The sequence below is a fragment of the Pristiophorus japonicus genome, chromosome 6 (genome assembly GCF_044704955.1).
Source record: "Pristiophorus japonicus isolate sPriJap1 chromosome 6, sPriJap1.hap1, whole genome shotgun sequence".
Lineage (NCBI taxonomy): Eukaryota > Metazoa > Chordata > Chondrichthyes > Pristiophoridae > Pristiophorus > Pristiophorus japonicus.
Genome location: NC_091982.1, coordinates 256,662,028 through 256,688,520, shown reverse-complemented (window position 1 = coordinate 256,688,520; position 26,493 = coordinate 256,662,028). Strand labels below are relative to the sequence as shown.

At 46.1% G+C, this 26,493-nt stretch overlaps 1 protein-coding gene and 1 long non-coding RNA gene across 2 annotated transcripts in view; one reads left to right on the top strand and one right to left on the bottom strand.

Moving 5' to 3' along the window:
- The window catches only part of LOC139266054 (collagen alpha-5(IV) chain-like), a 369,608-nt gene that overhangs the window by 231,768 nt on the left and 111,347 nt on the right, over window positions 1-26,493 (top strand). The window contains exons 15-22 of the mRNA XM_070883888.1: window positions 1,110-1,169; window positions 4,818-4,862; window positions 5,155-5,208; window positions 5,329-5,370; window positions 8,574-8,661; window positions 13,854-13,889; window positions 16,713-16,868; window positions 17,478-17,570. Of these exons, the coding sequence (XP_070739989.1) occupies window positions 1,110-1,169; window positions 4,818-4,862; window positions 5,155-5,208; window positions 5,329-5,370; window positions 8,574-8,661; window positions 13,854-13,889; window positions 16,713-16,868; window positions 17,478-17,570 (574 nt within the window). The remainder of the gene's footprint in view (window positions 1-1,109; window positions 1,170-4,817; window positions 4,863-5,154; window positions 5,209-5,328; window positions 5,371-8,573; window positions 8,662-13,853; window positions 13,890-16,712; window positions 16,869-17,477; window positions 17,571-26,493) is intronic.
- The window catches only part of LOC139266056 (uncharacterized), a 55,416-nt gene continuing 53,889 nt past the window's right edge, over window positions 24,967-26,493 (bottom strand). Inside the window, exons 2-3 of the long non-coding RNA XR_011593677.1 lie at window positions 25,897-26,055; window positions 24,967-25,728 (exon numbers count right to left, since the gene is read on the bottom strand). This is a non-coding gene — a long non-coding RNA (uncharacterized lncRNA). The remainder of the gene's footprint in view (window positions 25,729-25,896; window positions 26,056-26,493) is intronic.

Genomic DNA, 26,493 nt, shown 5'->3' with positions numbered 1-26,493 from the left:
GCTTGACAGGGTAGATGTTGGGAGGATGTTTCCCCTGGCTGGGGAGTTTAGAACTCCGCCCCCCAGGGGGATGTTGATGCTCAGTCATTGAGTATATTCAAGATATAGAGCCCGAATTTGATCAACCTTCTGCCATCTCAGCTTGTCCCCCTTTTTTTGACGCCCTCCCCTCCGTGCGAGTTTGGTGAGGCCCTCACGCCGGCAGTTTGAAAGGACCGCTGGTGAGCGTGCGCCCGCCCAAGATTTATCCAAGCGGTCCTCCACTCCAGCAGGAGAAAAGACCATCGCATGAGAGCAGGTCTTACCTGGATGGTAGGTATGAAGACCTGCAAGAAAAGGTTAGTGAGATGTTTTGTTTTAATTCTTTTGCAGCGATTTTGTTTGAAAGGGTCCTCTGAAAGTTTTGTCATGTTTTGTTTTTTAATCTGTTGAAGATTTTTTTTTTGTGCTTCCCCCCTCCGTGGGCCCGATTCCAGCCTCGCCGTTACTTTGTCGAGGATTACATTTGCCGCCCAGAATCCAACCTACCGGCTGCTGCTGCCCAGAATCGTCGTGTAATGCCCATTTTTTCCGCCGGGCGTTTTCTTTTCCATTTTTTCACCAAACCTCTGCCCAAAGTACTGTCAGGATCTTAGGGGTCTTTTTGACAGTAAATGGTACCGGAACTTAAGTTTGACCAAATTCGGGCCCATTGATTGATAGATCTTTGGTTACTAAGGGAACCAAGGGATATGGGGATAGTGCGGAAAGTGAAGTTGAGGTAGAAGATCAGCATTGACATTATTGAATGGCGGAGCAGGCTCGAAGTGCCGAATGGCCTACTCCTACCCCGAGTTCTTATGTTCTGATGTGTGAATAAGAATTGACAAGGGTCATAAATTAACATCGCATCACCAATTCCATATCACCTACAAATAGGTAACAGCTACCTCCCTTCACTTCACTCAGTAAGGAGTGCTGCTTGGTTCTAGTCAGCAATAAGATCAGTTAGTAATTTTCTTCAAGTTATACATTTTAAATGGGTAACTAATAAAATGTCTTTATTTGTATTTGTTATTTGCATTTCCACTGGTGTTAAATAATAAGAGGCTTCTTTATTTATATTGTAGGGTCCGGTAGTGTTTGGATGGAAAGGAGATCAAGGAGAACAAGGAAACCCAGGGGCTCTGGTATGAAATGATTTCCAGAAATGGATCTGATTACTTAATGATGAAAAAAAATTCTGCATTCACTAATGACTGCTTTGCTCTTACATATTTATTAATCATTGTATTGCATAGACTCAGAATAAAGAAAGGGCATCTGATGGGTGGATGTACTGTAAGGAATAATATAAACAGTGGACTAGATTTTTATCGTATCGCTAGGGTGTAAGCCTGGTGTTGCAGATTGGCTGCCTGTTATAATGATTGCCATGGGAATGAAAATCGAATGTTTTCTATTGTCATGTATGTAACCATCATGCAACGGTAATCTTCATGTAACTGTAACCTTCATGCAACTCCTGTACACTGTACTTATACCCTAGAAATGCACACCCTGACCATAGGGGGTGAACTTGTGTGAGACACTCCTCACCTGGGTTTCTAGGTATAAAAAGGGGAGGTCCCACCCAGGGTCAGCACTCCTTGGTCCTGGGAATAAAAGTGTACGGTCACGTAGTGACTGTGTCTGCAATACATGCCTCGTGTGAGTTTGTAGTACGGTGCAGGGACGCCGCGTCTATAATGACTTGCAACACCAGTTTCACACCTGGGCAGTAAGTTGAAAATCTACCCCATTGTCTCTAAATAAGGAATGGTATTTTAAGTCTAATTATTATAGACAATAATGGACAGGCTGGGTCTCTTTTCTCTTGAAAAAAGAAGGCTGAGAGGTGACCTAATATAGGTCTTCAAAATTATGAAAAGTTTTGATAGTAGATTCAGAGAGAATGTTGCCACTTGTGAGGACGAGCATAATTAGAAGCAGAAAAGTGGAGTTGAGGCCAAGATCAGATCAGCCATGATCTTATTGAATGGCAGGGCAGGCTCGCGGGACCAAATGGTCTACTTGCTCCTATTTCTTATGTTCTTATGTTCTTATCAATATAAGATAGTCACCAAGAAATCTAATAAGGAATTCAGAAGAAACATCTTTACCCAGAGAGTGGTGAGAATGTGGAACTCGCTACCACAGGGAGTGGGTGAGGCAAACCGTAGCGGTGCAATTAAGGGGAGGCCAGACAAGCAAATAAGGGAGAAGGGAACAGAGGGTTACGCTGATAGATTTAGATGAGGAAAGACAAGAGGAGGCTTGAGTGGAGCATAAACGTTGGCATGGACTGGTTTAGCCGAATGGCCTGTTTCTGTGCCGTATATCCTATGTAATCCTATGTAATGAGTGAATTAATAGTTCCAGTTTAATGAAGGAATTCAGGTGGCGTTATATAGAATAATGTGAGTGAGTTATAGATTGCATTATAATCACTGGTTAAAGTGAGCTGAATTCTGTAGAGTATCATACCAGCTTCAAAGTCTTTGCCGATTTGCTAGAAAAAATTGTAATTGAACTACAGTGTATGTGCATAGTAACAAATGATGTGGGTGTCATGGTAATAAGGCTTCTACTGTTTTTGCTCTGTCAGTATGCAGACATCTTCATGAGGTAAGTTAGGTGTTTGGTGCCATTTGTGATTATAATGCAGAATGTGTCTAGGAATCTGAGTGTTGTTTCTTCTATTAATTTTATCTCCACTCATCTCTTGAAGTTGCTAATTCATGCTAGGATATAGTTCCATTAGTGACAGTAGCCCTCTGTTGTCTGACCCAGGATGCCAGTTTCCCATGTAAGCTTAGAGAATGTTTTACCATAAGGGCATCACAGCTGTCCGAGCCTGATACTGTTCTTGTCCAAATTCCACACACATGCATTTTCCACCAAGACTTCTCTCCCTAGTGCCAAGCACCGAGGCTAATTGTAGTGCATTTCTTCTTGGATCATTTAACTCAGTACAGAATATAGATTAAAGCTAGAAATGTTCTAGTCTGTATACATTAACACTACACTGGGCACTGCATTTATCCACTAAACCAATGAGTTAGCAATTCTAATATTTTACTCGTTTGAACTGACACTGTGAAAATAATAGTATTTTCTCAATATTGTATACTTTGTATGATTAACATATACTGTGTGCTACTGCCCTCAGTGATGTGCACTGTGTCATTCCTTATATAACATGTCCTGTATATGTTCTCTCCACGATTTACAGTATATGCATTCTGTGTGTGTATATATATATATATATATATAATACTGCATTTTTTCTGAATAACATACCCAATTCTGGATGAGCAGAAATTTTCTCCAATTAAATATTGGGAAGACCGAAGTTACTGTCTTCGGTCCCCATCACAAACTACATTCCTTAGCCATTGACTCCATCCGTCTCCCCAACTTCTGTCTGAGGCTGAACCAGACTGTTTGCAACCTTGGTGTAATACTTGACCCAGAAATGAGCTTTTGACCACATATCTGCATCATAACTAAGACCGCCTATTTCCACCTCTGTAACATCGCCCATCTCTGCCCTTGCCTCAGCTCATCTGCTGCTGAAGCCTTCATACCTGCCTTTGTTACCTCTAGACCTGACTATTCCAACACACTTCTGGCTGGCCTCCCACATTCTATCCTACGTAATCTAAAGGTGATCCAAAACTCGGCTGCCCGTGTCCTAACTCGCACCAAGTCCCGCTCACCCATCACCCCCTGTGCTCGCTGAACTACCTACATTGGCTTCCGGTTAAGCAAAGTCTCGATTTCAAAATTCTCATCCTTATTTTCAAATCCCTCAATGGCCTCGCCCCTCCCTATCTCTGTAATCTTCTCCAGCCCCACAACTCCCCCGAGATGTCTGTGCTCCTCTAATTCTGCCCTCTTGAGCATCCCTGATTATAATCGCTCCACCATTGGCGGCCGTGCCTTCTGTTGCCTAGGCCCCAAGCTCTGGAACTCCCTGCCTAAACATCTCCGTCTCTACCTCTCTTTCCTCCTTCAAGACGCTCCTTAAAACCTACCTCTTTGACCAAGCTTTTGGTCACTTGCGTTAATTTCTACTTATGCCTCTTGGTGTCAAATTGTTTTATTTCATAATACTCATGTGAAGCGTCTTGGAATGTTTCACTACCTTAAAGGCGCTATATAAATACAAGTTGTTGTTGTTGTCAAGTACATTCTCCCTCTTTGATAATATTAATAAAAAGTCAGTGTAATTCTAAAGCACGTGCAAACAGTTTATACTTACGCCAACTTTTTCACTGATATTAGCAAACAGAGCAAAATATATTGCTATCTGTATGTTCTCAATCTATAGTATATGTTATTCTGTTTATAATGTATACTGCACAAGTTCTTTCTATAACATGCATAATATGTATTCTTTGCATTACACACACTGAGTATTGGCTCAATAATATGTACATCGCCTGGTTATTCTGTTTGTAACTCACATCCTGGTAATTGTTCTCTGTTATTCTGAAATTCAGATTGATCATAATGTTAAATATTATTCCAATTAAAAGTATAACTGAACTTTCATTTTGAATAATGCCCAAAACACAAACCCCTACTGAATGACCTTGCTTTAGTCCTAGGTTCTGTATTCCAACATATGTTTGCACTAGTATTTATTCTTGACGGGATATCATTCAAATCAAGCTTTTCTCTGACACTCTCAATCTACATGTGCTCATGCTTTTATTTTGTCTTTTAAGTTATGGAATTAAATTATGGGTTGTAAACTGACTCGATTCATAATTTTTATTTATTATTTCTAGGGAAAACCAGGTAAAAGTGGGACACCTGGCTTGCCAGGATTCCAGGTTGGTCTGACTTCCATTAATAATAATGTTTAGACATTCATCAGTTAAGCTGCTTTTGCAGAAGAGGTTTGCTTTACTGACCAACCTCGATTGAGAAGACTTCTCCAGTGGCTGCTGGGTAGTTATGATTTAATTATTAATATTATTCAACTGATAAATCCCGCCACTGAAATTAACCATCTGTTACTTAGACCTTTTTAACAAGGTTAATACAGTTTGCAAAGATGACGCTGGATGCTGCCTAAGCCTTAAGGAAGTGACCAAGTTGTGAACTGTGTTTTCTGTATCTCAGGGATTGAAAGGTGATGCGGGTTTTCCAGGATTCACAGGAAGAGATGGGAGGCTAGTAAGTTGTCGTACATTGTGACTAATTGACCAACTCAATTAAGATTCATTGTAGTAATCATGCACATACTAAATATTTTGAATAATTGTTAACATACTAAATATTATTATTTTAATCTAGGGGCAGAAAGGGGCAGTTGGACGTCTAGGACCACCTGGTTTAGTAAGTACCAGCCTTGGTTTTAAAAACCTTTCACTAAAATATCGTACTTTAAGATTTAGCTTCAGGAGCAAAGCTTTTGCCTCTCCCTCCCAATTGACATCTGGAAACAACAGGGATTCTGATCTCAGCCGATGGTATGGACCACTTGCTGAATAAAGTCCAAAGCCTGAAAATATTTCCCGAAATGGCAGCTCTGCCGCAGTTTGTGGGAGGAAAAGTTAAAAACCAGAAGGAACATATTACGATCATTAGATGGAAACAACAGTATCATTCTGCAGTATCTACTGTTACTTGCTTCATGATATACTGTCCTGTGTCCTCAGCATTCCACACACCTTAACTCCCTCTGCCGCTTCCCAGTATCTTCAACTGAGGAAGTTTATTCAGATGGCTCTTTACTGAAAGGTATTTCATTTAATAAAAAATGAAATTAATTAAGTTTACCAGAAAAAAGGAAAACAGAGGAATGAGAGAAATTGGAAAGCTCTTTCAAAGAGTCGGCATATACACAATAGGCTGAATTGTCTTCTTCTGTGCTGTATGATTCCATGTTCATGTTGGTGTGACACTGGATATGGGTTTAGCACAGCAGAAAATGATTACTGTTAATGAAAAGAAAAAAGAAAGACTTACATTTGTATTGCTCATTTCACAACCACCAGATGTCTCAAAGTGCTTTACAGGCAATTAAATACTTTTGGAGAGTAGCCACTGTTGTAATGTGGGAAACGTGGCAGCCAATTTGCGCACAGCAAGCTCCCACGAACAGCAATGTGATAACGACCAGATAATCTGTTTGTTATGTTGGATGAACATAAGAACATAAGAAATAGGAACAGGAGTAGGCCATTTGGCCCCGCGAGCCTGCTCTGCCATTCAATAAGATGATGGCTGATCTGATCTTGGCCTCGACTCCATGTCCCTGCCCGCTCCCCATAACCCTTGACTCCCTTGAGGGATAAATATTGGCCAGAACACTGGGGAGAACTCCCCTGCTCTTCTTCGAAATAGTGCCATGGGATCTTTTACGTCCACTTGAGAGTGCAGACGGAGCCTTGCTTTAACGTCTCATCCGAAAGATGGCACCTCTAACAGTGCAGCACTCCCTCAGCATTGCACTAAAGTGACAGCCTAGATTTATGTGCTCAAGTCCCTGGAATGAACTTAAAGCAATTCAACCAATTATTAAGGAAGGATCCAGTCAGCATAACTGACCAATATTTTAAAAGCATTTTCAACACCAGCGCTATAAATTATACTTGAAGCAGGTTTTAGTACCACCTTGGATGAAACACATCTCAGTCAAGCAGAGAGGTTGGATGCAAACTCTGCATATGGTGAGATAACATTAAGGTCACATCTTCTATTCGATCAATAGGAGCCAATAGTCTTTATCCCAGGTACTACACCTGTCACTGTGTTAAGAGGAAATCTCTGAGCACTGATATTTCATTCTTTATAACAATGAATAAATTAAATGACAGACCACTCATATGCATTCAGGGGCTGTATTGCACTGGTTAGTAGTTTCAGTCCTGTATAAACCATCTTTTAATCCACATTTGTGTGTATAAAGAATATGTTTATAAATCCTCATCTGTTGAATGGGAAAGCGGGTTTTGTCGAGGACACAGAGAGGATGCAAAGCGATTTGGATAGGTTAAGTGAATGGGCTAAGGTTTGGCAGATGGAATACAATGTCGGAAAGTGTGAGGTCATCCACCTTGGGAAAAAAAACAGTAAAAGGGAATATTACTTGAATGGGGAGAAATTACAACATGCTGAGGTGCAGAGGGACCTGGGGGTCCTTGTGCATGAATCCCAAAAAGTTAGTTTGCAGGTGCAGCAGGTAATCAGGAAGGCAAATGGAATGTTGGCCTTCATTGCGAGAGGGATGGAGTACAAAAGCAGGGAGGTCCTTCTGCAACTGTATAGGGTATTGGTGAGGCCGCACCTGGGGTACTGTGTGCAGTTTTGGTCACCTTACTTAAGGAAGGATGTACTAGCTTTGGAGGGGGTACAGAGATGATTCACTAGGCTGATTCCGGAGATGAGGGGGTTACCTTATGATGATAGATTGAGTAGACTGGGTCTTTACTCGTTGGAGTTCAGAAGGATGAGGGGTGATCTTATCGAAACATTTAAAATAATGAAAGGGAGAGACAAGATAGAGGCGGAGAGGTTGTTTCCACTGGTCGGGGAGACTAGAACTAGGGGGCACAGCCTCAAAATACGGGGGAGCCAATTTAAAACCGAGTTGAGAAGGAATTTCTTCTCCCAGAGGGTTGTGAATCTGTGGAATTCTCTGCCCAAGGAAGCAGTTGAGGCTAGCTCATTGAATGTATTCAAGTCACAGATAGATAGATTTTTAACCAATAAGGGAATTAAGGGTTACGGGGAGCGGGCAGGTAAGTGGAGCCGAGTCCACTGCCAGATCAGCCATGATCTTGTTGAATGGCGGAGCAGGCTCGAGGGGCTAGATGGCCTACTCCTGTTCCTAATTCTTATGTTCTTATGAATAAATATTAGCTGGGATTTTCGGCTTTGGTGGAATTCCGTCACGTATTCAGCAGGGCAGGAATTTTCCTGCACCAGTGGCCAACCCCGGATGCTGCCCAATTTTCTAGGATCCGAGACATTTGCAATTTTTAGGTGGGCTCCCGGTGGGATTGCCATCTCTGTCATGGACCCCCACCTCGGCGGGGCAGGAAACTCATTGTGGGAGGCCCCTGGTTCCTGCCACAGTGTATAACAGTGGGGCAGGCCAACCAAATATGGAAAAAAATTACATTTCCAGAGCAATCAATTCAATTTTCTGCCGGCCCTTTAAAATTTAAGCCCAATCCCCTCCCCCCTCCACATGCCACCGAAATGCGTAGGCCTCTCTGGCACTCACCATTGATACAGCCTGGGAAATATGTCAGATGGCATGCTCCCATCATTCAGATGCACTTCAAATACGTCGGCCAGTAGTTAGGCTGACATCTCCTGTCAGTTCAGGCAGTAAATCCAGGAAGTGGCGGAGGACAGTGGGGGGGGAGGCCAGCAGAGTAGCTCCCCTGTGCAAATTCTTGCTACAGTCTGCTGGAGTTATCCCAGGGAGCTGGTGTAACTCCAGTGGAAATCCTGTCATTGCATCCAACCGGACCCCGCTGCATAATCTTGTTTTGATAACCCAGCATTGCTTTTTACGTTTGTGGCAGCAAGGTGAAGCAGATGACCGAGACTGTGTAAAAGGAGAGCGTGGCTATCCAGGTCCAAAAGGAACAAAAGGACAACCAGGATTGCCAGGTGATGATTGGTAGATTTGCTCTATTTCAATAGCTTGGAGTTCTGGGCCCATGGTTATCATCTGTGCACAATAGATAGGTCAATAATGGACTACTTTGGCCTGTTTCAGAATCTGAGAAAAATTACATCTGACATTGCTTTCTTTAGTCTGTAACTGATCATTAATCCTCCCCTATTGTTCCTTTCTATAGCCTGTGACTGACCCTTACCCTTCTCTGACCCCACTTCCCCTGGTCTGTATCTGACCAGTACAACTTGTCTAACCCCTGCTATTCCTCATTGAATTTGTCTCGGTCAAATCTCACCAAATTAAATCTTTCTACATTTTTTTTCTAACACTATTGCTTCCTTGGTGGTAAAGTCAGGTTACATGCATCAAAGACAGTGAAATCCTTTCTCATGCTGTCACCAGTTTCTAGGTTTCCGGTTCTGCTGAATCTGTCTGGAGTTAGTTCACAGGCAGATCACCCAAGCTGATTAATCGGATTTTAAATATACACTTTGTGTTGTAACTGAACTGCTGAATCTCATTAAGCTTCAAAATTCTTCTTTTTAGGGGAGTTCATTGCTCTACTGATATGCTGTAGAATGCAGACTTGTGCTGGTGATTCTCCCGCCCAAGCTAAGCTGCTGAGGCTGGGGTCAGATTGAAAATGTTAAAACTGAGAGTGATAGAATTTTGCTAGGCAAGGGTAATAAGGGTTATGGAACCTAGGCGTGGATGGAGTTAAGATATAGATAAGCCATGATCTAATTGATTGTGGAACAGGATCGAGAGGCCTGCTCCTGTTCCTATGTTCATGCTCTAAGTTGAGTTGTCAGCGGGTGACTAAAATCAAACTGATGCCTCCTTATTGACCATTGTAGAAATTATGGCTTGGAAGGATGCTTCTTTCCAAACAAAGGTAGGTTAGGTGAAAGGGGAACCTAGAGCAAAATGATTGGGGAAGGAGAAAGACAATAAACAAGCCACCAACCTCTTTGTAGGTGGATATTGCGGTAAGCACAAGGCAACAACTGAGGTTCTTTGCAGTGTGTCTGAAGCTCTGGCTGGCACTGTAGCTGTGGCCAAGGATGAAGATGCATCCATGGTTGACGATGAGGCTGTGATGGTGCCCAAAGATAGGGCTGGAATGGTGGGTGTCATGTATTTGCTTCATGGGTTCTTTGCTTAAGAATTCATAGCAACACATTGCTATTAAGAACTAGTTGGTTTATTAATACAGGTTTCACAATCACACTACACATTACCAGTGCATCCCTCAGGTTCACAACTGCATACCTCATCGTGGATGACCTAGACCCAACTGACTGGGGTTTTATTGAGTCTTGTGAACATCACCTGACTGGCTAAGCCACTCACAGTGCAACAGCTCTACAACTCTTTTGGAGTAAACAATAAATAAACATTAAATCAAGTGCCCCCCAATCTGGGGGACACTCCAAACATTTTTCAAGGCCATTTTTGGGGGGTTTTTGTGGGGTTTTTTGGGCACTAAAATCATAATTTTTACAAGTGCCCCATTTAAAAGGGGGGGGGACACATTAAAACCGGCAATTAAAACAAATTAAATTTTAAAACATATAAAATCAAATTAAAATTTGGTTGCTGGGGGTGATGATGCACTCCAGTCCCTCCCGCGAGCGTACCGGTGGACACCACGTGCTCCATCTCTAGGGACACCCTGGCCCGGATGTAGGCGCGGAAGAGAGGCAGGCAGTCGGGCTGAACGACCCCCTCGACCGCCCGCTGCCTGGACCGGCTGATGGCACCCTTGGCCGTGCCCAGGAGCAGTCCTACGAGGAGGCCCTTGGACCTACCCGCTCCCCTCTGCACAGGGTGCCCAAAGATCAGGAGTGTGGGACTGAAGTGCAACCAGAATTTGAGGAGCAGCCCCTTTAAGTAATGAAACAGGGGCTGCAACCTCGCACATTGAGTAAAAACGTGGAACACGGACTCTTCCAGACCGCAGATATTGCAGGCGGCCTGGGAGCCCGTGAACCGGCTTAAAAATTTGTTGCACGGGACTGCTCCATGCACTACCCTCCAGGCCAAGTCCCCGATAAATAGTGGGAGGACTCCCGCGTAGAGTGCACTCCATCGGGGACCCCCGCCTCCTCCGGACGGCAAGATGGTACGTCATGGCGTGTCCGGACGGCAGGCGAGGATGGCAAAGTTGAGAGTGTGCAGGAGCAGCCCGTACAGGAAACCCCTCCGCGCGGAACTGAAGGGCACGGAGGGGATTTCCCCGAGGCAGCTCAAGTTGTGAGGCGCCGGCTCCCGAGGGAGGTTCCGGGGTTTGGCGCTGATGAGGAATTCCGTCCGGACGGGGGTCAGTTCGGACGGGATCTCCCCACGTGCTTGAGCCTCCTCGCCACACCTAACGGAGTCAGGGCCCAGAGCTGTTTTTAGCGACTCGATGGCATTGGCCGCGCGGCGGACGTCGGCCAAATTTAGGCGCCGTGCCAGCAAGTCTGGCGCCATCCAGCCGGCTCCTCCGCCATCGAGCAGGTCCCTGACCCTGGTCACCTCACCAGCCACAGCCCTCTCGTCCGACCGCCACATGAAACCTCGGCCGTGGAGGTACGGATTCCCGAGCAGCGGCTCCTGCAGGACGGCCGCCACTCCAGCCGGTGGAGAGCTGCGCTTGGTGCAGACTTTGTTCCAGACCCTGGTGAGTTCCTTGTAAAAGACAGGCAGCCCCTGGACGGCGGTCCTGACGCCCCCCAAGCTCACAAACAGGAGCTGCGTGTCGTAGTTGAGGCCGTGCTGCTGGCGGAAGAAATACGTCACCAGCGCACGCCACCTAGGAGGGGGCTCGACGTAAAGGTATCTCTGCAGGGTCTGAAGACGGAAAGTCGCGAGCTGGGCGCTGACGCACACCAACGACTGACCGCCCTCCCTAAGCGGGAGACTCAAGACCGCGGCAGAGACCCAGTGCTTCCTGTTGTTCCAGAAGAAGTCCACCAGCTTCTTCTGTATCTTGATGACAAACGCAGGGGGAGGGGTCAAAGTGACCAGCCGGTACCACAGCATAGCGGCCACCAGCTGGTTTATGACTAGCGCTCGATTCCTGTAGGACAGCGCTCGGAGCAGTCCTGTCCAGCGGCCTAGGCGAGCGGCGACCTTGGCCTCCAGCTTCCTCATCGGGGCAACAGCTCTACAACTTTTTTGATAGGACAAAATTAAACATTTAAGTCAAGTGCCACCCGATCTGGGGGACACTCTAAACACTTTTTACATGCCCTTTTTTTGTTGTTGTTTTTTTTGTGATTTTTGTGGGGTTTTTTGTTGTTTTTTTGGGCAGTAAAACCACAGATATATATACAAGTGCCCCCTATAAAAGGAGAGGGGGACACTAAAAACCCGGCAATTAAAACAAATTAAACTTTAAAACATATAAAATCAAATTAAAATTTGGTTGCCGGGGTTGACGATGCACTCCAGTCCCTCCGACGCCCACCTCCCACGCCAGGCCGCGAGCGTACCAGTGGACACCGCGTGCTCCAAGGACACCCTGGCCCGGATGTAAGCACGGAAGAGAGGCAGGCAGTCAGGCTGAACGACCCCCTCGACCGCCCGCTGCCTGGACCGGCTGATGGCACCCTTGGCCGTGCCCAGGAGCAGTCCTACGAGGAGGCCCTCGGACCTACCCGCTCCCCTCCGCACAGGGTGCCCAAAGATCAGGAGTGTGGGACTGAAGTGCAGCCAGAAATTGAGGAGCAGCCCCTTTAAATAATGGAACAGGGGCTGCAAACTCGCACGCTCCATAAAAACGTGGAACACGGACTCTTCCAGACCGCAGAAATTGCAGGCGGCCTGGGAGTCCGTGAACCGGCTTAAAAATTTGTTGCACGGGACTGCTCCGTGCACCACCCTCCAGGCCAAGTCCCCGATGAATAGTGGGAGGACCCCTGCGTAGAGTGCCCTCCATCGGGGACCCCCGCCTCCTCCGGATGGCAAGATGGTGCGCCATGGCGTGTCCAGACGGCAGGCGAGGATGGCAAAGTTGAGAGTGTGCAGGAGCAGCCCTCAACAGCTCTACAACTCTTTTGAGGAAAACATAATAAATTAAATCAAGTGCCCCCCGATCTGGGGGACACTCCAAACACTTTTCACGTGCCCTTTTTTTGTTTTTTTTTATGGTGATTTTTATGGGGTTTTTTGGGGTTTTTTTGGGCACTAAAGTCATAATTTTTTCCAAGTGCCCCCTATAAAAGGGGAGGGGGATACTAAAACCGGCATTTAAAATAAATTAGACTTTAAAACACATAAAATCAAATTAAAATTTGGTTGCCGGGGGTAATAATGCACTCCAGTCCCTCCGGTGCCCACCTCTCGCGGAAGGCCGCGAGCGTACCGGTGGACACCGCGTGCTCCATCTCTAGGGACACCCTGGCCCGGATGTAGGCGCGGAAGAGAGGCAGGCAGTCAGGCTGAACGACCCCCTCGACCGCCCGCTGCCTGGACCGGCTGATTGCACCCTTGGCCATGCCCAGGAGCAGTCCTATGAGGAGGCCCTCGGATCTACCCGCTCCCCTCCGCACAGGGTGCCCAAAGATCAGGAGTGTGGGACTGAAGTTCAGCCAGAAATTGAGGAGCAGCCCCTTTAAATAATAAAACAGGGGCTGCAACCTCGTACATTCCATAAAAACATGGAACACGGACTCTTCCAGACCGCAGAAATTGCAGGCGGCCTGGGAGCCCGTGAACCGACTTAAAAAATTTATTGCACGGGACTGCTCCGTGCACCACCCTCCAGGCCAAGTCCCCGATAAATAGTGGGAGGCCTCCCGCGTAGAGTGCCCTCCATCGGGGACCCCCGCCTCCTCCGGACGGCAAGATGGTGCGCCGTGGCGTGTCCGGACGGCAGACGAGGATGGCAAGGTGGAGAGTGTGCAGGAGCAGCCCTCAACAAGCTCTACAAGCCTGTGAGCATATTCACAGGTGCATACATTTCAGTGGGCAAGGGTGCAAAGCTGGCACTGAATGCATCAGAGACAATTCAAAGCTTAGGTGACAGAATAATTACTTCTGCTACTAATATATTGTCAAGTGTTTTATATTCATTAAGTGGGAAAAAAAGATGATTTTCAGTAATTCAAGGCAGTCACCTTATTTCAGTTTACTCAAGACAACCTTAATTTGTATGCTAATAAATGAAATTACTCATTTATTTCTAACTCTACAGGTTCTGTCGGTCGGCTAGGCTTACCAGGAAATCCAGGTAAGACCACGTATTTTGCTCCATTGCAAAGATGAATACTCAATCCTATAAACACTAGACCAAACTCTTTAATTTCAGTTAGTATAATGTGCATAAACAACAACAATACCCTCTTGCTGAAGGCACATATAGTAATGTTTTTATGGAATGTAAAGGTAAAAGACATGCATTGTCCTTGACTTAAAGAATATGGAGTGACCATTGCATCTTTATATAACCCTGCTTGACCAAGTTACTAAGGGTTAAATATTACTAAATAAAATTTTGTTGGTCAACATTTATTCAGTAATTTCTATTGGAGATGTGAAGCCTGGAATTTTACAGAAAGTTTCAGCATAACTATGGCATAACATCAGAGATTTTTCCAAGGAAATTCACGCGTAAGTGACTTACGCTGGTTTTACTCCGGAAGCTTACTATGCACAAATTTCCTCGATCATTTGTGTCACTCCTGTAACATCCACCGAAACTCAATGTAGCTCATTAACATAGCTCCACCCCCATGTAAAAGTCCAGCGAACACACTGCCTGCATTTACGCAAGCTCTGAATGGACATAAATCTACGCCCAAAATTCTAAGCGCAATAGGATCTGAAGTCTGGTGTTCTATTGCAATATTTTTTCTCAATTTATTTTATTTCTCCTTACTGAGACCTGCGCTATATTTTGTATATTTTAGAATTGTTTTATGTCCTCAGCATCTGTTACATTAAAAAGGATAAAGGTTTTGACGATTTAATTACTTATAACATGCTGTGCTTAATGTGCACAAATGATGGCTTGAAACTTTAATTTTCTTAAAAGCAGTAAGATAAAGAGGCGACTTAAAGAACACAGATGATGTGCTTTTCACTAGTTCAGCGAAACAAAAGGTTATCCTCCCATCCCAGTGATCTCTTTTGTGTTTCTACTGGAATTCTTACTATATGCACAGGCATTTTTCTCTCTGTATTTTTATTGAGCCATTACACACAAGTAATGCATTCTCTAGAGCTGAATTACTGTTCTTTTCATATATTATCCTGGTTAAAAGACAATTTAACTGCTTCTCTGGAGTTTAGAAGAATGAGACATTTCATTGAAAGGTATAAAATTCTTAGAGGGCTTGACAGGATAGATGCTGAGAGGTTGTTTACCCCCTGCCTGGAGAGTCTAGAACCAGGGGTCATAGTCTCAGGATAAGGGGTCGGTCATTTAGGACTGAGATGAGGAGAAATCTCTTCACTCAGAGGGTGGTGAATCTTTGGAATTCCCTGCCCCAGTGGGTTATGGATGCTCAGTCAATGAGTATATTCAAGACAGAGATCCAGGAATATGGGGATAGGGCAGGATAGTGGAGTTGATATAGAAGTTCAGCCATGATCTTATTGAATGGCAGAGGAGGCTCGAAGGACCAAACACATCTTCCCTTCTCCTCCCTTTTCAGCATTCCGAAGGGACCATCCCCTTCGAGACACCCTGGTCCACTCCTCAAACACCCTCAACAGTCCCTCCCCTTCCCACCGCACCTTTCCGGGCAAGCGCAGGAGATGCAACACCTGCCCTGTTACCTCCTCCCTTCCCGCTGTCCAGGGCCCCAAACAATCCTTCCAAGAGCTACAGCAATTTACTTGTATGTCTTGCAATTTAGTATACTGTATTCGCTGCTCACGATGTGGTTTCCTCTCCGTTGGGGAGACTAAACACAGATTGGGTGACCACTTTGCAGAACACCTCCATTCAGTCCGTAAGAATGACCCCGAGCTTCCGGTCGCCTGTCACTTTAATTCCCCGTTCCATTCCCACTCTGACCTCTCCGTCCTCGGCCTCCTACATTGTTCCAATGAAGCTCAACGCAAGCTCGAGGAACAGCACCTCATCTTTCATTTAGGCACTTTACAGCCTTCTGGACTCAACATCCAGTTCAACAATTTCAGACCAAAACCTCTGCCCCTATTTTTTCACACAGCAGCTATTGATGTTCCTGCTATCCCTTTTATACCTCTTCTTGACTCATCTTTTGTTTCTTTACTTGTCCCATTACCGTCTCCTTTTGCTTTGTACTATCATCCCTTTGTCATTTAATCTTTCCTGCCTTGCACCCTATCACCGATCTTCCCTTTTGTTCTTTGCTCCAGTCCCTTCTTTCCCTGCCTCTGCACCTGCTTAAAATCTGTTACATCTCTAACTTTTTACAATTCTAATGAAAGGTCATCGACCTGAAACATTAACTCTTATTTCTCTCTCCACAAATGCTGCCTGACCCGCTGAGTATTTCCAGCATTTTTTTTGCTTCTATTTTATCCTTTTATACTGTTATATTTAGAATTATGTAGCAATGATATTATTAAAAAATATCTATCCATTCAGATTTGGGGTATCGAGCATATTTGTTTGAATAATTTCATGCAAGAGTATTGTTATCCAAATTGGGCCAGTGCCTTTCTGCAAGTGGAGCAGAGAAGAAAAATTATTGGAATATTTCTGAACGATTACGACAGGCTAGAAATAGCAGACATGTTTACTCGCAGCTGAACAAGATTGTTCACTAACTATATTTAGGCAGAGATAGTACTGACTGCACAAAACCACCTATCCTGCTTCACTGTCTTCAGTTAGCAAGATATTTTACATATGACCTTACTAGAATGTGTAATCTACACATTGCTGAACAGCCGTTGCTTCTTTGCGGAATTACATCGCACGCATTCATACTCTTCTTTGCAAAAGACAATGGCTTCAGCAGGCAGCACTATGCCAGGTTAACGAGCAAGAAAAATATGTTAATGACATACATTAATGTGCATGCCATTTGTTCATAATTTGTTAAACCATTTTCTTTAGGAAGCTCCAGACGTGGACCCCAAGGTCAACCTGGATATCCTGGACAGCAAGGTCCTAAGGGCGATAAAGGTGACCCTGGGCAGATTTCTGATGGTCCTCCAGGTCCTCCAGGCTTTCCAGGACTCCTGGGCCCACCCGGCTCTCTGGGTCCGCCAGGTACAATATTTTCATGTTGTGTTGAGCAAGTTTGCAGTGCTCCATCATACAGTGTGTTGTTAATTGCGAAACAGTTTACCACAATGGAGATGTGTTAATGTGCTGAAAGGTTGTTTACATGTGGTGATCTGCTGCAGTGTGCTGGAGCTCGAACACACCGTGCTTCAGTTGCTCCAGTTCTCCAAGTTACTGCAGTAAAAGTGACCGAAGTATTGGTCGGTCTTCCTCGATGGGAATGTCATGTTCAGCCATGAACTCATTGAATGGCGGTGCAGGCTAGAAGGGCCGAATGGCCTACTCTTGCACCTATTTTCTATGTTTCTATGTTTCTATGTCAACTAGTTCCTCATGAAGGAATCCCTGGGATGTGGTTTCACACTCATGATGCCTCATTTGGTATGTTGCTGATCTTGGACATGCATACCCACGGCACTGCTGGCACACTCCCACATTAACTCTGGCAGGAGGGTCAACAATCAGGCTGAGATATTTGGTGTGGGGAGGCCTGAAGAACAGGAGAATTGAGCAAAAATAAAATGCTTTGATAGAAAATTCATTTCCTTCCCGATGGAGATGCAATTTTGAAACATTCTGCATTAACTTTTTCAGGTGAGCAAATCCGTATTAGTGGTCAACCAGGACCTGCGGGCCCGCACGGACCATGGGGATTTGTTGGCTTGCATGGTCCAGGTGGATACAAAGGTAAGCTAGGGAACATCTGTGCTTTCATTTAGACTTAGTGCTGTTTATAGAAAAGAAAACCGTGGAGAAGGATGGAGTGCAAGGCAAAGGACAAACTAGTGTCAAATCTCACTGCTTTCATTTGAAACCCTCTCGTGTGTCATCAACCTCCTTGTTGGGTCACTCTGTAAATTGTTGTTTGGAAACCACACATCTCCCCTTGACCCATACATCTCCCCTTTACCCAATGTTATCCTGCATTGTCTCGCTCTGGTCAATTCATCATAATCCTCAATTGATACCAGCAGCTCAATTCAAGAATTGTTCATGTGGCAATATGGCTTTTCCAGTGGCTCATACCGACGACTAGAGTTTATTTCACCTCCCAGCTACGCAGGATGCGGAGGCTCTGACCATCATTTGTAATCTTTTCTGGCTACAGTGCCGGAGGACTGGAAGACTACTAACGTACCAGTGTTTAAAAAGGGAGAAAGGGATAGACTGAGTAATTACAGGCCAGCCAGCCTAACCTCAGTGATGGGAAAATTGTTGGAAAGAATTCTGAAAGATGTATTAATCATCACTTGCAAAGGCACTGATTAATCAAGGACAGTAAACATGGATTTGTTACAGGACGGTCGTGTCTGATTAACTTGATGACATTTTTTGAGGAGGTAACAAGGAGGGTTGATGAGGGTTGAACATTTGATGTGATCTGCAAGGATTTTGACAAGATCCCACACGGCAGACTGGTCAGAAAAGTAAAAGCACATGGGATCCAAGGCAAAGTGGCGAGTGGGATCCAAGGCAAATTGGTTTAGTGGCAGGAAGCAAAGGGTAATGGTCGAAGGGTGTTTTTGTGACTGGAAGGCTGTTTCCAGTGGGGTTCCACAGGGCTCAGTACTAGATCTCTTGATTTTTGTGGTATACATCAATCATTTAGACTTCAATATAGGGGGCATGATTAAGAGGTTTTCAGATGATACAAAAATTGGCCGTGTGGTTGATAATGAGTATGAAAGTTAGACTGCAGTCAGATATCAATAGACTGGTCAGTTGGGCAGAAAATTATCAAATGGAATTCAATCCAGAGATGTGTGAGATAATGCATTTGGGGAGGGCTCATCATCATTATAGGTAGTCCCTCAAATCAAGGATGACTTGCTTCCACATCTAAAAGTTCACAGGTGTTTCAATGAAGGATCTAAAATTCCAGGACCCGAACAAAATCTTGAAGGGTGGAAGATGCCTGCGCGTGGATTTTTTTTAACGTGGGGTGGCCGTTGCACACCAGCCACCACACGGGCTTGACAGAGCTAGGTCTTGGTCTTAGTGGCAAGGATTAACCAAGACGACTGAAGGCCAGCTCTGCTGCACAGACCTAGTACGCACACATATAGCAGTGTGGGCTGGCCCGTGCTAACAAGGCAGGGAATAGACAATAAATGGTAGGATACTGAGAAATGTAGAGGAATAGAGGGACCTTGGATTGCATGTCCATAGATCCCTGAAGGTAGCAGGACAGGTAGATAAGGTGGTTAAGAAGGCAGGTGGTATTCTTTCCTTAATTAGCCGAGGCATAGAATGCAAGAGCAGGGAGGTTATGCTTGAACTGTATAAATCATTAGTTAGGCTACAGCTAGAGTACTGTGTATAGTTCCGGTCACCATATTACAGGAAAGATGTGATTGCACTAGTGATGCTATAGAGGAGATTTACGAGGATGTTGCCCGGACTGGAGAATTTTAGTTATGAGGAAAGATTGGTTAGGCTGTGGTTGTTTTCTTTGGAACAGAGGAGGCCGAGGGGAGACTTGATTGAGGTGTATAAAATTATGAGAGGCCAGGATAGAGTGAATAGGAGGGAACAATTTCCCTTTGCAGATAGGTCAATAACCAGGGGGCATAGATTTAAAGTAATTGGTAGAAGGATTAGAGGGAAGAGGAACTTTTTTCACCCAGAGTGTGGGGGGGTCTGGAACTCACTGCCTGAAAGGGTGGTAGAGGCAGAAACCTTTGCCACATTTAAAAAATACATGGGTACGCACTTGAAGTGATGTAAAGACAAGGCTATGGATCACGAGCTGGAAAGTGGGATGAGGCTGAATAGTTTTTTTCAGCCGGCACAAACACAATGGATCAAATGGTTTCCTTTTGTACCGTAAATTTCTACATTCTATGATTCTGTGGCAAAACTCAGGCAAAGTAATTGTTCAATATTGCTCTCATTTCTTGTCATTACCTGTGAGTTTAGCTTGTGCAGCCCTTATTGGGCCTATCCCTAGTCTGGCTTTTCTTTTTGTTATTTATATGTCTGTAGAATACTTTACCATTTCTTTTTATAATCTTTGATATTTTAATTTCGTAATTCCTCTTTGCCATTTTTTTACTTCTTTCCTGACCTCTTCGTATTCCCTTTTGTCAGCCTCTTCTTTGTGGTCTATGATCTTAGGTCCCTATTAGGGCTCAAATTTCCCCAGGAGCTGCCCCGCTTTCTTTGGAGCAAGTAGCTTTTTTTGGAGTAACTTAAAAATCGCAAATTTCCCCATTTAACTTTCTCCAGTGTAAGTCAGTTAGTTAGCTTTTTTTTTAAGTTTAGTTTTGTTTCTCCAAAAGGGGATGTGACCAGCCACTTATGCCTGTCTTGGCCATGGAAGCAAATTTGGCCAGCTGAAAGTTACTCCAAACTAACTTAGGCCAGTGTATGTGGCCACTTTTGTAGGCACAGAAAAACCTTACCTACATTTAAGAAATCAGGGGGTGGGGGGGGGGGGGGGGGGTGAGTTGGAGGATTCTAAAGCTCTAAAGACCTTCACAACATCAGCACAACATTGCAACAACATCAGCACAACAGCTGCACAACATCACCACAAATAAATGAAAGATAAATCAGCTACAAGAAGTAGAGCAGTCCTACCTTGCCGACTGTCGAACACACCGGCTCGCCCTCGCACTAGGGCTAGGGCACTCATGACTGTAGGGGTGAGGGATTTTTACTTTTTACAGTTGACCCTAAATGTTGCGTGGTCCTAATAGAGGATGATTCAGCTTTGATGCAAAATATCTTTTATTGTGAATTTTACAGTGCACTTCAACGATGCAAACAACAACAACAATAGCCACAGCAGGAAAGAAAGTCTGCACCCATCCCTCACCCACATCTCGGGGGAAGTGCACTTCCTTATGGGGCCGGTGATGGTGGGGGGGGGGGATATTGGGGGCCTTGCTTGGGTCCGACCGGTGGCTGGTGCGTGGAGTGAAGTGGGAGTGACATTTGAGTCTCCGGTTTTTGTGCCCTTATTGCAGAAGCCAGCTCCCTCATGGCATCTGCAATCGTCTGCACACTCTCTGAAATGCCCGCCCTGACTTCCCGTCTTAGCACAGAGATTTCACCCAATAGTGTGGCGACCTCATCACGCACCCCACTGACGGCCGCCACGAGTGATCTTGTGAGGGCATTGGTCTCCTCACCCAATGACACAACCTGATTAACCTCTGCTGAGGGCTGCCTCTCAGGAGAGACTGGTTGGCTTCTCCTTACCCTCGCTGTGGGTCTGCCTAGTGGCACCCCTCCAGTGTGAGGCGCAGGCTGGGACGGTGGGGCACTGGGTGTCCCAACATGCATTTCCCGACCGCCTCGGACCAGCGACCCTGGAAGGTGTGAACCCATGGAAGGTTGCCGAGGAGCTAATGGAGGGTTCTGGCTGTGTGATGCCCTGTGATATGTCCGATCGATATCGCAGTCAACATTCTCCTGAGCACACATTTCCATGGATCCCTCCTCCCCACACCCGCCTTGGTCTGGAGCGCACGCATCTGGATCCTCAGGATCTTGAGGAGTGTTGTCTTCTCCTGCAAAAAACAACACAACAGTCAAATGATTTGCAGCACTGGAGAGGGGAGGATGGGTGGCATGAGTAGTCTCACGCGTAGCAGGCCAGTCAGCAGGTTGATTTGAAGGGCCACTATGCATTTTAATGACTCACCCTCATCCTCGCGTGTGGGTCTAGCTTGTGCAGAGCTTATTCTTTTTCTGCCGGTGCGAGTCAACAAGGCAGCAACCCTCTGTTCCAGGGGTGTCAGTTGGTGCAGATTTGGCGGACCTCCTCCTGTTCTAGTTCTCTCCCTCTTGTTGTGGGCCAATTTCTTCTGCAGATGAAAATATAAATTGTCAGACATGGTGCGCTTCTGATGGGTGGGACACATACAGATGGTCACATTTTCCACTGCAATTCAATTTCAAGATGAAGATATTACTTACACTCACTACTTGACCAATGTCCTGCCATTTCTTCTTGCACTGGCTTCCAGATCTTGCGGTGTTGACCCCAGCGGAGAATTCTTCAGCAACGAGGTTCCATCTTTTCCTCATTTCCTTGGGGGAGACCTTTGACGGATCACTCTTGCTGATATCCAGCCCCAGCCATTTCTCCTCAATAACCATGAATAATTTCTCCACTTCCTCATGGAGGAAATTCTTGGTTCTTCTTGCATGCTCTTGCGCCATTCATCTATTGGACTCAAACGCAGGTAATGTTCAAAGATCACACTTACACCTCTCTTACACCTATCCAGCACTCCTTTCCACTCCCTCAGCCACACACAAATCAATAATCAGACCTCACCTTTATATATGCTCCATAGCCACTTATTCTGAGGACGCTCTCCCTTTAATTGGCCGATTGCCAAGCTTCCTGTTACACAACGCATGCGCGCAGACTGAACCGCCCAGTGTGCATACGCGCACACTCAAACGGTCACGTGTGCCCCTGCCGGCACTGCACGACACGCTGGGCCCAAGCCCCGCCCCCCCCACACTCTGCTGCGTGACGCCGATGGATCCGGACGACGAGGGAGCGGCCAAATTAAGAGGTAGATTTTTGGCGCTTTTTTTCCTCCAGGAAGTGGGCGCACCACATCGAGATACGCCGCTCTAAGCGGCTGGGGAAATTTGGGGCCTTAGCCACGATTGAGCGCCGTCTTTTTGGTGTGCGCCGTTTTTTGGCATGAAATCCCTTGTTTCCAACTTTCGCCAGCATTTGTACGCAGGCGCCGACCATGTGTGCCAGTTTAAAAATGTTTGCCACGGACACGAGTTTTGCGTAAGCAGCTCTGCCCGAAGACGACGCCATCTTGTCTACAGTACTTGCCGTGGAACTCCGACTCGTCGACGATGATATCTGCCTCAAATTATCATCCGTCGTCATGCAGGTCTGGGAAGTCGCGATGGTCTTTTTCAAATCCAGCGTCTCTGCAGCCAACAGCTTCCTGAGGATCGCATCGTGGCTGACGCCTGTCACAAAAACATCACGCAGCATGTCTTCCAGCATGTTCCCGAACTTACACAACTCAGCAAGACGTCGCAGGTCAGCAACATGACCTGGCCCTCAGCACGAACACGCGTGTAGAAACGGTAGCGTGATATGATGATCCCCTCTTTTGGCTTCAGATGGTTACCCACCAACGTACACAATTCCTCGTATCCTTTTTCTGCCAGACATACAGGCGAGAGAAGATTCTTTTTGAGGCCGTAAATTTTCGGACCACAGACGGTGAGGAGAACTGCCCTGCGCTTAACTGCATAGGCCTCTGCCTCCATGCCGTTGGCCACAAAATACTGATCCAGGCGGTCGACAAAATCCACCCAATCCTCGCCCTCCACGAATCTCTCCAGGATTCCAACAGTGCCCATTGTGCATGCGAAGGTTCTTAAATTACCTCGTCGCTAAATTGTAATGACTCAAGAGTCTGGTTACTGTAAACTCACTCAGGTGCAACCTGATCCATCTTTATTCCAGCCCAAGAGTGCCAGCGTGACAAAGACACCCAGCTTATATACAGGTGACCAAGCGCACGTGCCACATGCGTACAGCCCGATGACCTCCGACCGCGGCGCCCTCTGGTGTCTGGTGATCCCCAAGCATTAATACACAACAAGAACACAGCTTGCCGCCCAGTTTGCAGTTGATCTGCAGCAGGATCAACTTGAAAATTACATTTCCAGGTCTTGAAAGGGGACCGTACTCCTCCTCCTCTTCCATTTCATTTTTATTGTGTGCATTGAAATTGTGCACCTTCTGCTTCAGTATAGATTTCCATCTTGGAAACGGGAATATTTTCTCAAAAGCTTGGCAGATGGAGTACAATGTCGGAAAGTGTGAGGTCATCCACCTTGGGAAAAAAAACAGTAAAAGGGAATATTATTTGAATGGGGAGAAATTACAACATGCTGCGGTGCAGAGGGACCTGGGGGTCCTTGTGCATGAATCCCAAAAAGTTAGTTTGCAGGTGCAGCAGGTAATCAGGAAGGCGAATGGAATGTTGGCCTTCATTGCGAGAGGGATGGAGTACAAAAGCAGGGAGGTCCTGCTGCAACTGTACAGGGTATTGGTGAGGCCGCACCTGGAGTACTGCGTGCAGTTTTGTTCACCTTACTTAAGGAAGGATATACTAGCTTTGGAGGGGGTACAGAGACGATTCACTAGGCTGATTCCGGAGATGAGGGGGTTACCTTATGATGATAGATTGAGTAGACTGGGTCTTTACTCGTTGGAGTTCAGAAGGATGAGGGGTGATCTTATAGAAACATTTAAAATAATGAAAGGGATAGACAAGATAGAGGCAGAGAGGTTGTTTCCACTGGTCAGGGAAACTAGAACTAGGGGGCACAGCCTCAAAGTACAGGGGAGCCAATTTAAAACTGAGTTGAGAAGGAATTTCTTCTCCCAGAGGGTTGTGAATCTGTGGAATTCTCTGCCCAAGGAAGCAGTTGAGGCTAGCTCATTGAATGTATTCAAATCACAGATAGATAAATTTTTAACCAATAAGGGAATTAAGGGTTACGGGGAGCGGGCGGGTAAGTGGAGCTGAGTCCACGGCCAAATCAGCCATGATCTTGTTGAATGGCGGAGCAGGCTCGAGGGGCTAGATGGCCTACTCCTGTTCCTAATTCTTATGTTCTTATGTTCTTATTAAGCTGCTGAGACCTCAACAGTGGCTTAGCAGCACGATTTATAAGGAGCTGGCAGGGATTTTGATAATTTTAGCACACTGCACTACATTTATAGGACATTTGTATGTTTCTCAACACATACCCCTCATTATCTAAAAGTTAGACACTGACCAAGAGTGGTTTAAAAAAAATCTGTATTGATTTGTACAACATTCAAAAGTAGCAACAGATTCAAAAGTGTCAAGCAAAATATTTTACCCTATTTCCAAAAACAGGACATTTAGCATCAAAAGGCAACATCTTAAACACTAACAACAATAACACGAACAATATATACAAACATTACCAACACCCAACCCTCTAGCCGCTCCCACCACCTCTCTTTCCCCGCCCCCCCCCCTTCCAAGTGAGCCCCTTTGTCCTCTTGATGGGTTGCCCATCCCCACTCCGACCCACACCCCTGCCCCTCACCGCGTCAGTACCTTGTGGTGCAGCAGTGCAGCGAGAGCGCTGCTGTCGTGTTCATCGGGGAGAGAATGGCGGCACTGAGCTGGGAGACACTGGCATCTCCCGACCCTCTGGTTCCGTCGGCCTGGCTGGCATGCCGTGCCATATCCCGAGATCGTCGATTGCCGCATGGCATCGACAGACTCGACGGTACACCGCGGTGGTGAGCAGCGACACACTGTTGGAATGCCGCTCTGCAAACAAGGCGATGTTGGCAATTATCCCAGCCATGGCCCGGAGGAGCTCTCGACCTAGGGCAACGCTCGTCCTCGACAGCTGAACCATTTCCTGCAACGCCTCCGCCCGTCTTGTATCATCATCTCCTTGCTGCATCAGCCTGGGTGGATGCGGCTTGGTGGCTTTAACGACACGGGCGCAGCGCTTCACAAACGCGTGGTTCCGCTTCCTCCGAGTCGAAGCCCAAAAACTCGGACCCCGATACCGATGTTGGGCGCACAGGCGGCACGCACGTCCAGAGGGTGGAGTCCTCCTCTTCCACCTCCTCGAGCTCAAGTGGGACAAACACTGGGCCTTATCCCTGCTCTTCCTCCTGGTCTTCGTCTCTGTGGGTTGCGGAGGTGGATGCGGTGCCGATGGGGGCTTGGCGGGGTTGGAAGCAGCTGCTGTGGTGAGGTCGAGATGGATGGTGTTGGTGTTGCACGTGTCCTTTGCGTCCCAGAGGTGGATGGGTTACCTAAGTCGATGCTATCCAATTCACCATCTGCAAGTACAAGACAACATTTCAGTGTTTAGCAGCCGGGGACAACCATTGCTACATCACCACACCCTAAATGGCCGACACACAGTACATTAAAATGCGTTTTACATCACATTATATGACCTTGCATGACATGAGCATAACACAGACCGGAGATTATGATCAACTTACCCATGCTGCAGCATGGGATCGGCATCACCATGTGTGGTGGAACGGGGTGTGGTCACCCACCAACGCCAAGGCACGCTCCTCTATGTCAGTCACTTCGATGACATCTAGTGGGCCCCCTCCCGTGCTACACTGCTTTGAGGCGTTGGCTGTTCTTTTCCTCTGCAGAAATAAAAGTTGCAAGCTTTAACCATTTGCAGATGCAACACACACACACACACACACACACACACACACATTACGGCTACATATACTTTTTCAGTAGTACAGGAGTGCATCAATAAGATGTTTATTTACTCTTGCTGACGCTACCACATTGTCCCATCTCTTCCTGCACTGGTCTCCATCCTGAACCATGGTGCCCACTGCGGACCAGGGTCTCCCCAATCTCCCGCCAAATGCTTCTATATTGGGGCGGGGCTGGCTTGCCACGACCATCCTGGGTGAGCTCTCTGTAACGGCGCTCCACCTCAGAGACAAGTGCCTCCAGTTCATCATCAGTAAACCAGGGAGCTCTGCGCCTCCCTGCATTGGACTTCCTGGCAACTTTTCTACCACTCATGATAGGTTTTCAAGGTGGATGGCTGATGATTCTCTTCC